The sequence below is a fragment of the Typopeltis vanoorti genome, chromosome 17 (genome assembly GCF_054136105.1).
Source record: "Typopeltis vanoorti isolate ZY-2024b chromosome 17, IOZ_Tvanoo_1.0, whole genome shotgun sequence".
NCBI lineage: Eukaryota > Metazoa > Arthropoda > Arachnida > Uropygi > Thelyphonidae > Typopeltis > Typopeltis vanoorti.
Genome location: NC_143565.1, coordinates 53,905,630 through 53,921,021, shown reverse-complemented (window position 1 = coordinate 53,921,021; position 15,392 = coordinate 53,905,630). Strand labels below are relative to the sequence as shown.

Sequence of the window (15,392 nt, the reverse complement as noted above, 5' to 3'; positions counted from 1 at the left end):
AAGCATATATCCCTGAGGTACCCCAGTATTGATTGAAAAATCCGATTAAAGAAAGCCCACCATGACCTGCAATGAATGACTGAAGAGGAAGCTGGCGATTCACTGACAAAGGTTATGAAGAAGGATACCATAAGATGGTATCTTAGTAAGAAGACCACAATACTATTGTCAATCAAATGCCTTGGAAATATCAAGAACAGCCACTTTCTTCAATTTATTTCATTGCCTTCTTCATCTGTAGGTGAATGAGGCTAGCTAGATCTGCTGTGGAGTGAGAGTGATACTCTCTTACATATTCTTTCATGTATTCTTTACTGTACTTTTTTTTTTTTTTTTTTTGAATCTTTTTTACTATCCTATCTTCAATCTTCCATGTCTGCTGTGTGATGTGACCCAAGGACATCCGGAATAAGGGATTCTGGTAGTCTTGCACTACTTTGGCCTTTGCTATGGCAAGACGATCCTGGGTGGCCTGGCCAGGATCAATTGGCTAATGGACTTGTCTTCAGGAGTCAACAGTGTTGTGTTTAGTGTGCAGCATATCCTCTTGTTTATCTGGATCTTCATCAATTCCCATCCATCTTCAGAAACCATAGAAACTTCAACAGAAAATCAAAATAAGAAACAAAAGACATCAGAAGCTGCAATAAATATGGTGCTTTTCTTAATCTGCATTCAACAGGGGAATGTTGACTTGGAAAAATGTCACCTTTCTTCATCCAGAAAGGTTTGGAAAGATTGACAAGATCTCCAAAATCTGTAAAGAAACTCTGTTCAGGAGACATTCTCATTAAAGTAGCAACTATTACATAATCTGAAAAATTACTTCATGTGGCATCTATTTGTAGAATACCAATTAATCCCTCCCCACACACACAAAACTGTAAACTTTTCTAGAGGCGTATTATCTGAGTGGGACCTCCTTGATGTTCTTGGTGAGGAGATCTACAACTGGTCATTTGGTCTGGCTGAAAGCATCCATTAGAGATGTCTCCCTAAAACGCAAGCACTTAGTATCTGTTTTCTTTGATATGGAAAAAGCATACAACTGCTTGGAGGTGTGGAATATTGAAAACCTGAACAATTTTAGTCTCATAGGGAATCTCCCTTTTTTTTTTTTTTTTTTTATCAAAACCTTTTTTTCCAGCTAAATCTTCCAGGCCTGAGTGGGAACCACTCTCTCCCAACTATACACGAGCATATACAAGAGGAGAAATTTCCACCACAAGGTTCAGTTTTAAGTATCATGCATTTTTGCAGTCAAGGTTAACTCAATAACTGAACAACTTCCTCCAGCTATAAGTAATTCTCTCTTTGTGGATGACTTTACCATCTTTTGTCATTCATATAATATGAGGATTATAGAAGGACAGCTGCAGCAAGCCATTGAATATCTTCAAAATGGTCACTTGCAAATGAGTTCAGATTTTCACAATAGAAGATAGTTTGTCCATTTTTACCAGAAACATAGTCTTCATCCTGACTCACAACTCTGACTGGGACAGGCTTTAATTACAGTTGCATCAGAAGCCTAGTTCTTGGGGCTCATATTTGACAAGAAAGTGTGTTTGCTCTCTTACATATAGGAGTTGTGAGATAAGTGCCATAAAACGACAAACATTCTTTGCACTCTGTCTTCCACCTGTTGCTGTGCTAACAGATGTTCTTTGCTTTGATTGTACAGAGTACTGATTACAACAAAACTTGATTATGGCTCTGATTATGGCCCTGAAATCAAATCATGACCCTGTTCACCATCATAAGACATGAGAATTGCAACTGGAGCGTTTCGAACTTCACCTATCCCTAGTCTTTACATCAAGGCAAATGAACCATCTTTGTCATTTCGACTTCCATAGCTGTCTCTGTTATACTAAGAAAATAAAATCCCTTCCAGACTCTCCCATGTGGCTAATTATTTTTGGCCCACAGCTGTTCTTGAGAATATGTAGAACACCAACCAGACTGCCATATTACCTTTTGGTATGCAAATAAAAAAAATCTCTCTTACAACTCTAGATATTGGAGCAGATAACATAACACAGATGTCAATAACTCCTTACTGCTTACTCCAAATCCATCTTCAGGTTGGCGATGCTGCAGTGTCATTATTGCAGGCTACTCTCTCAAGCTTCGACCACAATTTGAAGTCCAATGGATTCAGATTGGGATTTCCAGGTGGCAATATGTGGTGAGGCACCTCCAGCCACTGTTATATGGTCCTTGCTGTGTGTGCGAGGGCTGGGTCCTGTTAGAAGGTCCACTGCCTACCGTGAAACAAGGCATTGTTCAGGGTTGTACCACAGGTTCCAGCACAGTGTCTTGATACACTTTGGTGGAAGTGATCCCTTTCTCACAGAAATGCAACTTGGATACCCTCCTGATATGTCACCTCCCGCCAAACCATCACTGATGCAGGTGATGACTTCTCTGAATCCTGGGTGCTATGGCACATGTTGTGCAACCATCTAGGGCATATACCCGATCATTTTGGTGGTAATGACTCTTTAGTGGTGAAAATCTTCTCATCTGTGAAAAGGATAATGCATGCTGCCAGAGAGGTACTTTTTGATTTTATCACCCTCTGCTGCATAAGTTGTAGTGTTAGGAAGTATCCAGTAGAATATCAATAAGTTTTCATCCCCATGTCATCAGTTAGTACATGTGATATCATTCCCTGCAAAACGTTCATCTCTCACGACATAACTTTCTTCATTCTCACAGGATTACGGCACCCTCACAATCTGTCGCATCCTAACACAGCATAGTCAACCTGTTCTTTGGCAGTTAGATAATCTTCTGTATCGTTATAATGGTTAGTAGTTAACACAAACATCCTACCGATTCTGGGTGTTTTTAGCATGTTGAAAATAACAGATGGCTGCATACCTTGTGAAGTGCTATTACAGCTAGACAACTCTCACTGCTAATAAACATGTGAATGTTGGCTCCACTAATGGAACTGGGCTCATGCAATCGTGGGCAGTGCAGGTGCAGAAGTCGTAACAGTATATATTGCAACACTATGTATTTAGATTCATGAAGTTCTTTATAGTCAATAAGATTTCTAGAACTGCAGAAAAATCTGGGGGATTTTTCGAATCCAACATGTTCTATCAGTTATGGAAACTACACTTGGATGTACTCTTCTGTTAGATTCCAAGGCACATTGGGATTTAGGGAAATTACTTTGCAGATACTGCAGCTAAATCAACTCGTTTCTCAAACTTTCACCATCTACCTGCCCCATACACCAATTACCAACATATCATAAGACAAACTTTGATGCTGGTGGCAGTCATCATGGCCAGTAATAATCTCCATCAAAAGAAGCCTGAAATCAAATCATGGCAGTCTATACTACCAGGAACCATAAAGAGGAAATTGTTCTTTGTAGGCTTCACATAGGTCATAGTCACTTTACACGCTCCTTCTTGTTGAGAGGTGATGACAATTCCTGTGTGAGTTATATGACCAGATTAAGCATCATTCATATTTTAATCAGTTGGCCTCGTTTCACCAATGAGCATAGTCATTGTTTTAGTCACATTCTTAATATATCTGAGCCATAATACATGGTTTGATTTTGTCAGATTCATCAAGAGTCAACCTGATTTAAATTTTTACAGAGTATCAATACTTACCATCTTATATAAATTATTATACCCATTAGTTTAATTTATTGTATACATGCTTTTAAAAACCTGATTCTTATGAATGTTTTTTGAATTTTTCTATACTTTTTTGTACTCATTTTTAAATTTTTTTGCTATTTGTTTTTCTACACTGATTTTCATATTTGTTTATGCTCCTTTATTTATTTATTACCTTGAATACTGCTGAGGCATGTTTACATTTGTTTTTACATACAGATTTTTATAACTGTATATGATGCTTATTTATTAGCTTTTCTACTTGCAAAGCATGACCATAGTTGTCCTTGCACCATTAAACCCTAAACAAACAAACAATCAGAGGAAGCATTCAGTGGATAATGAAACAGTGGAGAAGGTACAAGAGTTGGAAGGAAAAAACTGATGCCAAGAGGTCTGCCTTATCTTTAGGAGATTACCAATCTCACATTCTGATGGTACAATTACCATTGTACCATCAGAAAGTGAGATAGGCAGAATTTTGTGTATGATTGTGTATGCTTTTTTAAATTTTTTTTACAGGCTTTGGTGTAAAGTGAGAAACTGAATTTTTTGACTTGAGCCATTGTACATGTGCTGAATTTTTGGCTTGAACTACTTTGACACAATTATTGGAAAACCAAGGCCTAGATAAAGGTTTAGGGTTTTGAGTGGATTTGGGGAATAAAAGCACTCATCCCAATGAAATTAAATTTTGATTATTAGATTCAAGCAGGTGTTTAAGATCTGAACAGCATAAACAATAATCATGTATGGAAACAAGACATAGAAATCCCAAAGGTCATTACATTTTGCACTATTGTAGTGCTACAGGATAAGGCTCGCCAAGGAGAGAGAACTAACATCAACAGTATATTGGAGGGAGAGATTGCTAACAAAAGATCCAAGGTATCTGAAGGCAGTACTCACCTTGCCAGAGCCCCCATTTGTAGAAACAGGCCATGCTACAGGAAGGTCTGGTTTGCTTGTCTGGGAGAGGCTGTATATTGTGCAATCATCTTCATAATGGTCCTAAACTGGTAATACCACCCCAGGACTTAACTTGATTTCTTCAGAATATCTATTACAGGAATCTTGGAAAATAGACGTTTTTGATGGATTTCAAAAATGTGAAACCTTTCATAAAAGGATTTCAGCACTAATACAGATAAGCTTTAATTTTTTCTATTTTCAAACTGTAGAAAACAAGTCCAACTTTTTTTCTCTCCAGCCTGTGAAATGTTAGCCACTAGAATGGGATTTTTATAGTAATATGTTTCACACTGAAGAATTGTTCTCATTACAATAAGTTCTCCTGATATATATACTCAGAGTGGATATATGGGATACTCTTATGGTCTAACAAAGATAGAGTTTCATTATTACTAGCTTCCTATGAACAGTTGTCTTCCTAATTAATTTGTGATTTGCCAAATCTCCAATAGTATCACCTCTTACATTTCAGTCTTCTATCTGCTGTCAGTCTACCTAGATCCTGCCATTCTTCCATTTCATATCTGTTTTACTACCCACTTTCTTCTCCCATTCTGTTTTTGACCAAAGCATATTAGATTACATCTTTTTACTTACAAATTAGAAACAAATAATTTCAAGTTCCTTTCTAATATCTTCATTTTTAATATAGGTCTGTTACTGGTACATCTGTTCATTTCCTGATTTTCCTCAAGATTTTCACTCCATGATCATTGTTGATCAGCTATTTTTTTTTCTAGCCCATTTCTCAGATCCATAGGTCAAAATTGTTTGAACAGTGCCTTATGCTGCTGGTTGACATTTTAGTTGGTTTTGTATGTGTATATATATATATATTTATTCCACTGGCTCTCAAACATACCAGATATGTTTATTCCATTTATTACTTGTTTCTATATTTAATTTATTATCTTCACTCTAAAAATTACACTTCATAACTAAAATGCTTTATTTGTCTGAGTAGTGTTTACCTTAAGAACATTGAAAATGTCAGATTGCGAATTCATCTGATATTTTCCATGTTCCTTTATTCATTGTTTTATTCTTTTTTATTTGTAATTTTTATGACACATTTATTAAAGCAGTTTTATTCATTAATTTTATTCATAAAGTATAATTAAATTGAAAGATTTAATTATACTTCTCATCAACAATTTTCCTCCCAGTTAGTCAGTTAAAATCACTTTAGAAGATTGAAATATAACAGCTAACAAGTCAATAACTGTATCACTCCACTGAGATCTAGGTCTTGTCATCCTTTGAGTCTCTTTCCTACCATCTTGACACCAAACACTTGTTTTGCTAATCTTTCCTTCTCATTCCATTTATATGTCCATATCACCTGAGACAAGCCATGCTCACACGTACCTGACCACTTATGGTGATAAGTTCCTTCCTAATATCATTTTTAATATAATTTTGTCATTGATGCCATCGGTTCACTCACTAATTTTTCTGAGAACTCTCATATCAGATTTGTACTTGATTTATTTAGGGAATGATATCTGTGTAATGTATGTCTTCTTCGTGTATGATCTCTTGTGCTTTTAGGCGTCGAGATTTTGCCAAAAAGATTTCCATGCCGTCCTGTTTAAGGCTTGTTCTTGTTCTTTTGCTTCTTTCCAGTTAATTCCCTTCTTTTCCAATTTTTCTTTAATTTCCTTTTACCAACCTTTCCTGGGCCTGCCTATGTTTCTTTTTCCTATTTTCTGGCTTTCATATACAGATTTTGCTATTCTTCCTTCTTCCATTCGATTAAGATGTCCAAACTACCCTCATTTGGGCTTATGTTATGAATTGGTTCAGAGGTGCAACTTGAAAGCTGTCTCTTATAGTTTGATTTCTTATTCGGTCTAGTCTTGTTTTTTGTGCCACTTTCCTAAGATATTTCATTTCAATTGTTTGTAGTTTATTTGTGTTTCCTGTTGTTAAACACCAGGACTCATAACTGTATGTTAATGTTGGTACAAACACTGAACGATATACTGCCATTTTCGTATTCTGGGTAACTTCTTTCTTATTTAGGAGTGGGCCCTTTCATTGCATAGAATAGCTTTGTTCCCCCCGTTATCCTTTTGTTAATTTCTGTGTCTAGTCTACCATCTTCTTGTATATATGATCCAAGTATTTAAAGGAGTGAACTTGTTCCAGTTGATGGTTCTCTATTTTTATTATGTGTTTTGGTTGGTTTCTAGATATGATCATTGTTTTAGTTTTATTTATATTTATGGTCATATTCCTTTTCTTTGTTTCTTCATACCAAATGTTGATGTTGTACTGCAAATCTTCAGCTGTATTTGCTAGAATCACTACATCATCTGTAAAAACCATCTGTGAAATCCTGATTTCTTTCAGTTTCCTGTATCCTAGGTGGAACTTTTTTGTTTTTGTTTGGCATGCCTTTAAAATTTCATCCATTACTGTAATGAAATTATTATTACAGGTTCTTACATAATTTCTATTGCTTTTCTTGAGGCTTTGTATGGCTGCTATTAAGTTATCTTGTTTTTCTTTAATGTTTGCCATATTAAGTGTCCGGGAACTCAGTCAAAGGCCTTTTCGAAATCTATAAAACATGCATGTAGTTCTTTTCCATATTTCAATGTTTTCTCTGATATTTGTCTAAGACTGAAGATAAGATCCTGTGTGCATCTATTTTTTCAAAAGCCATATTGAATTTCATTCAATGTATCATCTATTTGGTTCCTAAGCCTCTCTTCTAAAATATGGGTATACAATTCAATTTTCCTAGAATGCTTAAAAGCGAACTTTCTCTATGGATTTTCACATTTACCATTATCATCATCATCATCATCATCAAATTCCTGCCATGCACCCTCAAGGGGGTGTACAGGATATGATAGTACTACATGAAAAAAAATTTACATCATTACTAACTTCCTATCTACAATTTTCCTCCAAATAAGTCTGTTACTTGTCAAGACTCCAACATTATCAGATCTTATATTTCTATCGTCTAAGGCACTTTGTACTGTATCAATCCACCTATATCTTGGTTTTCCTCTGGATCGTTTTCCTGCCAACCTGGCAGAGAACACTTGTTTTGCTAATCTTTCTTTGCCCATTCTTTTAAGTGACCATACCACCTGAGATTAGCTCTGCTGACACATTCCTGGATGCTGATAATGTCAAGTTCTTTCCTAATATCCTCGCTTTTAATATGATATTGCCATTGATACCATCTGTTCATGCCTCTAATCTTTCTCAGGACTCTCATATCTGCAGTCTCTAGTCTTTGGTCAAGTGTTTTACTTCTGACCCAGCTCTCAGATCCATAATTTAAAACTGGTTTGAACACTGTCTTTATACAGCTAATTTAGTGTTCCGACTAATTTCTCTCTTATTCCATATGAATTTATTCAATTGATTTCCCACCATACCAACTTTGCTGATTCTGTTATCTATTTCTATATTTAATTTACCATCTTAACTAAAAATCGTGATTAAGTAGCTGAAATGTTTTACATGTTCCACAGGTTCTCCATTCACAACACAGTTGACATTTTCAATGATTCTGCCAATTTTCATTGTCTTTGTCTTTTTATTGCTGACCTTCATACCATATCTATTACAACAGTTATTCAGTTTAGTCAGAGAATCCTGCAGACTTGTAGCGGATTTATTTAGAAGTATAACATCATCTGCATAAAGCAAAGAGTTGACATTAACATCTCCAATTTTGATAGCATGTTTAATACCACTTTCCTTCATAATGTAATCCATATAGATAATGAATAACAGAGGGGATAATGTACATCCTTGTCTCACACCAGATTTAACATTAAACCATCTTCCTGTACTTCCTTCAATTCTAACTGCTGACTTACAACTCAAATAAAGACTAAGTATTGCTTGATATAATGCCCCATTGACACCTTGTCATATGCCTTTTCCAAATCGACAAAACTTAAATACAGATCTTTGTTATATTTTCATGCTTTCTCGACTATTTGTCGTAAAGTGAAGATCTGATCCTGACATCTGAATCCAGCTTGTTCTTCACCAAGCTTTTCTTCCACAATTCTTCTCAACCATTTCTCAAGTATACTTGCATAGATCTTGCCAGGAACACTTGGTAGGAAAATACCTCTGTAATTCTCACATTCAGTTTTATTTCCCTTTTTATGTATGGGTACTATGAGAGCTCTACTCCAATCATCAGGAATTCGTCCCTCTGTCCAGGCTTTCTGAATTATGCAGTGCAGCCACTGTAAGACTCTTATACCACCATTCTTCAGCATTTCTGGTCAAATATCATCTACTCCTGCTGCCTTTCCACATTTCAAGCCTTTGATGGCTTTTTCTACTTCAAGTATGGATATGTATTCCTGACTGCATGCCTGGTCAGTGGTTTTTACCACTGTGCTGTCATCACTGCTTGTTTCATTTAGCAGTTTTTCAAAGTAATTACTCCATACTTCAAGGATATCTTTTTCTCCGATTTTCATGTCACGTTTATCATCTCTAATTCCTTTTACAGCATTCTTTCCTCCATTCCTAAGCTTCTTCAACAACCTCCAGAATATTTTGCCACCTTCTTGATATTGATTTTCTGTATTCTTGCCAAAGTCCTCCCTTGACTTTTGCTTAGCTAGTTTTACACAGTGTTTAGCATTCTTGCATTTCTCTCTGTATTCTCTAAGAGCACAAGCTGACTTATTTGCCAGGTACTTTTGATATGCTTTCTTCTTTTCCTTCACTGCCTCTTTAACTTCCTGTGTCCACCATGGAGTTCTAATTTGTCTATCCTTGCAGACAACTTCACCGCATGCCTCTCTAGCTGAATCAATCAGGGCTTTTTTCAAGGCTTGCCACTGAATCTCCAGGATTTGAATTCCTGTTCTCAAGCGCTTTCATTTTTTCTTCAATAATCTTTGTGTATTTTAGTTTACAGTTCACATCTGAGAGCTGCTCAATTTTTATTCGTTTTCAAACTTTCTTACATGTTATTCTTTTCGATATGAAATTTAATTTTATCCTACTCAAGACTAAATAATGATCACTTCCAATTTCAAATCCTCTGTACACTCTGGTGTCCTGCACCAGGGAAAAAACATCACTATCAACAATAACATAGTCAATGAGATTTTTCTTATTCCTTGCCTCTTCTCTCCATGTGAATTTGTGCACATTTTTATGTTGGAACGTGGTGTTCGTAATAACCAGCCCGTGTCCTGAGCAGAAATCCAACAGATATTTGCCATTATTATTAGCTTTGCTCTTTTCTCCAAATTTTCCCAAAATATTTTTGTATGTCTCACAATCATTTCCTACTCTGCTATTTAGATCCCCAACAAGGACCAACTTTTCCTTCTTCATTGTGTCAGTTGCTTTTTCTAAAGTCTCAAAAAATTCCTCCACTTCTACCATAGTAGAACCTTCTGTGGGACCATAGGCACAAATAAGTCTCATTGTCCAGTTCCCCCCATTCTCATATTTGCCCACATTACTCTACTTGAGACTGCCTGCCGTTCAAAAAGATTTACCTCGTATTTAGTGTTGAATACTATGACTACCCATTATTTTCCTTGATTGTCAGTGCCTGAATATAACATTTTGTATTTATTGCTCAGATAGACCTCACCAGTTTTTATCTTTTTTGTTTCAGTCACTCCTATTATATCGATCTGGTACTTATCTAATTCCTCAGCTAGCTCCATTTCTTTGCCATTCAGGCTTCTTATGTTGATAGTACCGATCTTTAACTCTGGTGATGTTGAGTTGGGGTTTATTTTCAGATATGTTCCAGTAGCTGACTTTTCACTGTTCGCCCTGGTTCCCTGGCGAAAACAACGGGGGCCTTGTTTAACCAGGTGACGCCCCAGCCGGCATGAAATTTTGTCATGTTGTACCATCATTTTTTATTTTGGTTTAACCAATAAGAATACAATTTGGTCAGCTAAATCCCAAATTGCCAGCCCATCCTCGTTCGTTCAGTATCCAAGTAGATACCCAACAGGGTGCACCACGAGAAGGTATGGATTGGACATTAGGTCAGAAGCCCTGGTCAGTTCTCCGCATTCCTTGATAGGCTATGTGAAGGTCTCCTCTCAGTTATACAGCTTTGACCCTTAAGCACCCCATTTATGGTTATCTCCTTTCTTAAATATAGGGATTATCATTGCTACTTCCCACTCTTTGGGAATAATTTTCTTTTTCTATACGTCATTGAATAGGTGCAAAAGAAATTTTATGGCTTTCGTTCCTAAATTCTTTACCATTTCTAATGTTATTTGGTTATGGCCTGCTGATTTGCCCAGTTTTATTTTATTTATTGCTGCTAACAGTTCATTTGCATGAATTTCCTCAGTTTGATATTCTATTTTGCTTGCATGTCTTGCTCTTATGGTTCTATTTTTTTCATGTTCTGCATCTTCCAATAATTCTTGGTAGTAGTATTTCCACCTTTCCATGATGACTTCGGAATTTGTGAGTAACTTTCCATCCTTATTTTTGATAAACTTTATGGGGCATTCTTTCTCTGACTTCATTCTTCTTAAAACATTACAGAAGAGTCTTTGGTTTCCTTTAAAATTTTGTTCTAAAGTATGTCTGAAATCTTTCCAGCATTTTCTTTTCTCTTCTTTCACTAAGATTTTAACTTTATTTCTTTGGTTTTTGTATAGTTCTCTATCAACCTGCAGTTTTTATGTTATGTATCTCTTCCACAGTTGCTTTTTCTTTTTAATTTCTTCTTTTAGTTCTTCAGTCTACCAGGGTGTTTTATGTTTCTTCTGTTTATTATTTAATGATACACCACAAATTTCTTTGCTTGTTTCTAGAAGTGTTTTGAACCTGTAGGATATGCTTTCTACATATTGGTCTTCATATATCTCTTTTTCCATTTCTTTCATCTTCTCTTCTATTTTACTTTTATACTCAAAGGCTGTTTCTTCTTTCTTTAGTTTGTAGTTCTTTATCTTAACATTTATTCCCTTGCTACTTTTTCTATATTTTTCAACTTTTATTTTATGGGTTGTTTCCAATATTAATAAGTAGTGATCACTGCCTATTTCAGGACCTCAGTAGACTCTTGCATTCTTTGTACTTCCAATATGGTCTGTTATGATGGCATAGTCAATTATAGATTTTATTATTCTTTCTCCATTATTATTCCGGGTTATTTCTCCTTGTGATCCCAACACTTGTTGCATTTCCTTGTCTACTTGATTCCCTACCTTGCCATTAAGTTCTCCTACTCGTATAATATGCCCTTGAACTTCTTCAATTGTTTTTTGTAATTCAAAGAATGCATCTTTAATTTCTTTATTAGCATTATCATTTGGGCCATATGCAACAATTACAGTGAATTGTTGGTTATCTGATTATCAGATAATCACAGATGATCACAAAAATCAGATAACCAAGAATACTTGATTATCTGATTTAAAATCTATAGTGATTGTAAACCACCTTTCATTTATTAGTTGTCATTTAGTAATATATTCTTTGAGATCTGGTTTAATTATGCATGCTACCCCTTGTTTTCCCTATTCTCTTGGGTTTACCCCTGAATAGAAAAGTATATATCCATCTTTCATTTTCTGACAACCCTGACCTTTCTTTTTTGTTTCTGTGGCTGCTAGCAGATCCAATCTCGATTTTTTAAATTCATCTATTAATTTGTTTTCTTTTCCATGTAGACTTTTAATGTTCCATATCTCATGTACCTTTTTCCTCACTTTGTCGTTAACCATTTAAGCAGTTTGGCTATCTCTTTGTTATTTCTTTTAATGGGTGAAAATTTAAAGTGTATAGGGGATTAGCCTTCAGCACCTGTGTAATGTATGTTAAGGATATTTTTCTTCTTTTTTTTAAGGGGAGGGGGGGAGGGATAGACTGAGTTTCAGCTAAATACCAATGGACAAATGACAAAACAGCGATTAACCCTGGAGCACTGGTTTTAGAACTCAGTTGCTCTAAAAACTAGAGGAAAATTGTCTCTTTGAAGCAGCAGAAGAAGAAGATCATAGCTATGCTGAAGTGGTTTTGCCTAGATTGCATATGATCTAGTTTAACTGCAGTCACAGAATTGAAGATAATCAGTCATGTCTAGCAGGTTATATCATGAATGAATGTTATCCCCTTCATTACTACCCTGATTTAGAAAAAATTGATATTTTATTATTTTAATGAAAAGATTTTGTTATCATCAGTCTATGGCAAGTCTTTAAATCGACATGCACAGCTTGTATTTACCCAACCACTCATAGTAAAAATCTTCTATGCATATACAGTAATTTTTTGTGGGTGGAATTTACATTATTATTATTTATTTATTTTTATGTAAATAAATCTCTTGTCATGTATTCTTTACAACCATTAATGAAGTAATGTGAAATTCTGTAAAATAATTAAAAGTTGTTCTTCATACAAAAATTAAGTGTTTCAATCTGGTAATTGTGTCAAACTATAGATGTGCCCTTTGTAAATTTGAAATAAGTTTACAAACATTATTTCGAGTTGTAGTTGTTTATTACATGTGCAAGAGGAAATGTTCATGTAAATTTATGCAAGATGTCTTTTTCAGAGCATTTTTCCATATCATAAAACTTTTTTTTTTAAGGCATTGGAGACATTACCACCTAGCATTTATGATGTTGAGCAGTCTTATTCGTTATGATATTCTTCTCCCTTTTAGAGCAGTAAGTCTTCTCATGAGGCATTTGGTGCATGAGACTCTTACTATCCGAAAGGTAAATAAAGTATAATACATGCATTTTTGATCTCTTTTTGCCTTTTTCTATAGTATTATTATTTTTAATTTATAATTTTGATTTTTACTTTATCACACATAATTCTTTTGTGCTAAATAATTTGCCATAAGAATTTCTTTTAGCATACTGTGCTTACAGATTTTTGCTTGGAACTTTTCTGAAGTTTGTTATAGTGAGTTACTTTGCTATGAAACAGTATTTTTTCTACTGAAAGTCAGCTGCAGAACTATACAGAAATGTAGTGATCAAAGTAAATGTAAACTAGAAAGAGCTTATGCTAAAATCAAAATTTGACTAAATGTGATTTATTATATAAAAAATAATTATTAACACATTCATGTTGGGATGATTGTAGCTCTCTTGCTGCTAACCTAACATCTGGTGAAGTGAGTGGAATTACCGCTTCACCTGGAAATTTTGTTCTTGCATGTCATTGGACGCATCACTTTTCGTGTCGGTTTCTTCGATTGTAACTAATACTGCATAGTTGGGGGGAAGGAATAATATATTAAAAAACAGTAATTAAAGAGGATGATATATTTGATTATTAGTTACTATACTTGATTTACTAAAAGATGTAAAGTATAGCAAATATAACAAAGAGAAAGAATAGGCATGAATAAAAATACTTTCAGTACTGTAAAGATTTTGAATAATTCTATATTATATGTGTGCTTGTGTTATAAGTATCTAGGGGATGAACACTTGATCCTATAAACTGTAGACCTTTATATTTGCATTTATGATGGGCACAGTTAAAAAAAAAAAAGAAGCTTATGAATTGATGGAAAGGGATTTGTATGCTGTCCAAAAACTGGAAGCAGCTGTCCTTGTATAGTGAACAACATGCTCTCCCCAACAGCCACTATACTGAAGATGCACAAAAAACATATATTTTTATTGTATCACTGAATAAGATACAGAGACATTTCCAGTCTGTGTAATATATTTGTCAACAAATAGTGCAGTTATAGACAACTGGGATAAAAATGGCACCTAATGAAACATATCTCCTCTCACAGAAACTTTACTACATAGACTCAAGTAAATCTATTTGTTGTACCACCAAACACAGCATCTAACTAAAAACAATTGTCCTAACATTTGTTCAAATTTTCGATGTCATCATTAAGACAGATCACAAATGCTAACTTCAAATAAAATTCTACCAAAAGCGTTGCAACTAACATGCCATAAACTTTGTGTCACTGTGCCTGCCTGACGTGGAAGCAGCACACAAACAGTAATGAGAAGTCCCATGGGTATGATAAATATGTGAAATACTTCCCAACGTGAATGTGTTAATCTGCTCTTGTGTGTGTATTTTTTGAAAGTAAGTATGGCACATGATTTGATTGAGCCCATATAGTATATAATTTGGAAAATAAAATTGAAAATGAAGAAACAGTAAGTGTAGAAATATTTAACAAATAATTCCACAAATTTCACAATAGAAATAAATTTCTTTTGTGAAGTTTATTTTCATGAAGCTCATTAAGCTTCTGAAAATTTCATATAGCTCCTTTCATATTTCCCATGTTACTCCTCTAAGTAAATATTATATTTATGGCTATTTGGTCTATTTTTGTTTGGGACTATCCCTGTTTTTATAATGTCATTGGCTTTTTACTCAAATTTTAGGACATTACTGATGTTTTATATGAACAGATACATGAAGAATATATAGGAGGAATTAAATAGGAAGAAAAAATATAGAAAGAAAAATCGGACATACCTTTGTGAGATGTTGCTGGATGTCTTCTTTTTCATTGGCATCCCGGCATATGGATGCCAATGAAAAAAACTGAACGGAGGAGGGGGGGGGTCGGAAAAGTGGGGTTTTGAGAGATGTGGGAAAATTATTTGTGAGGCAAGAGATATTGGACTTTTTTGAAAAACTCGAGTTTTTTTTATATTTTTTAATTTATTAAAGGTGGGCAGAGAATACTTTGGGATGGGGGTGAATATAGAAATTTTTGGGGAAGGAGAAGGAAATTATGGGATAAGATCAGGGGTGGTAGAACGAGTT

The 15,392-nt window shown here is 34.9% G+C and overlaps 1 protein-coding gene across 1 annotated transcript in view; it reads left to right on the top strand.

The window, feature by feature from the left end:
• The window catches only part of LOC150097399 (proteasome activator complex subunit 4-like), a 646,748-nt gene that overhangs the window by 428,304 nt on the left and 203,052 nt on the right, over positions 1–15,392 (top strand). The window contains exon 31 of the mRNA XM_090407543.1: positions 13,213–13,342. Coding sequence (XP_090263669.1) covers positions 13,213–13,342 — 130 coding nt within the window. The remainder of the gene's footprint in view (positions 1–13,212; positions 13,343–15,392) is intronic.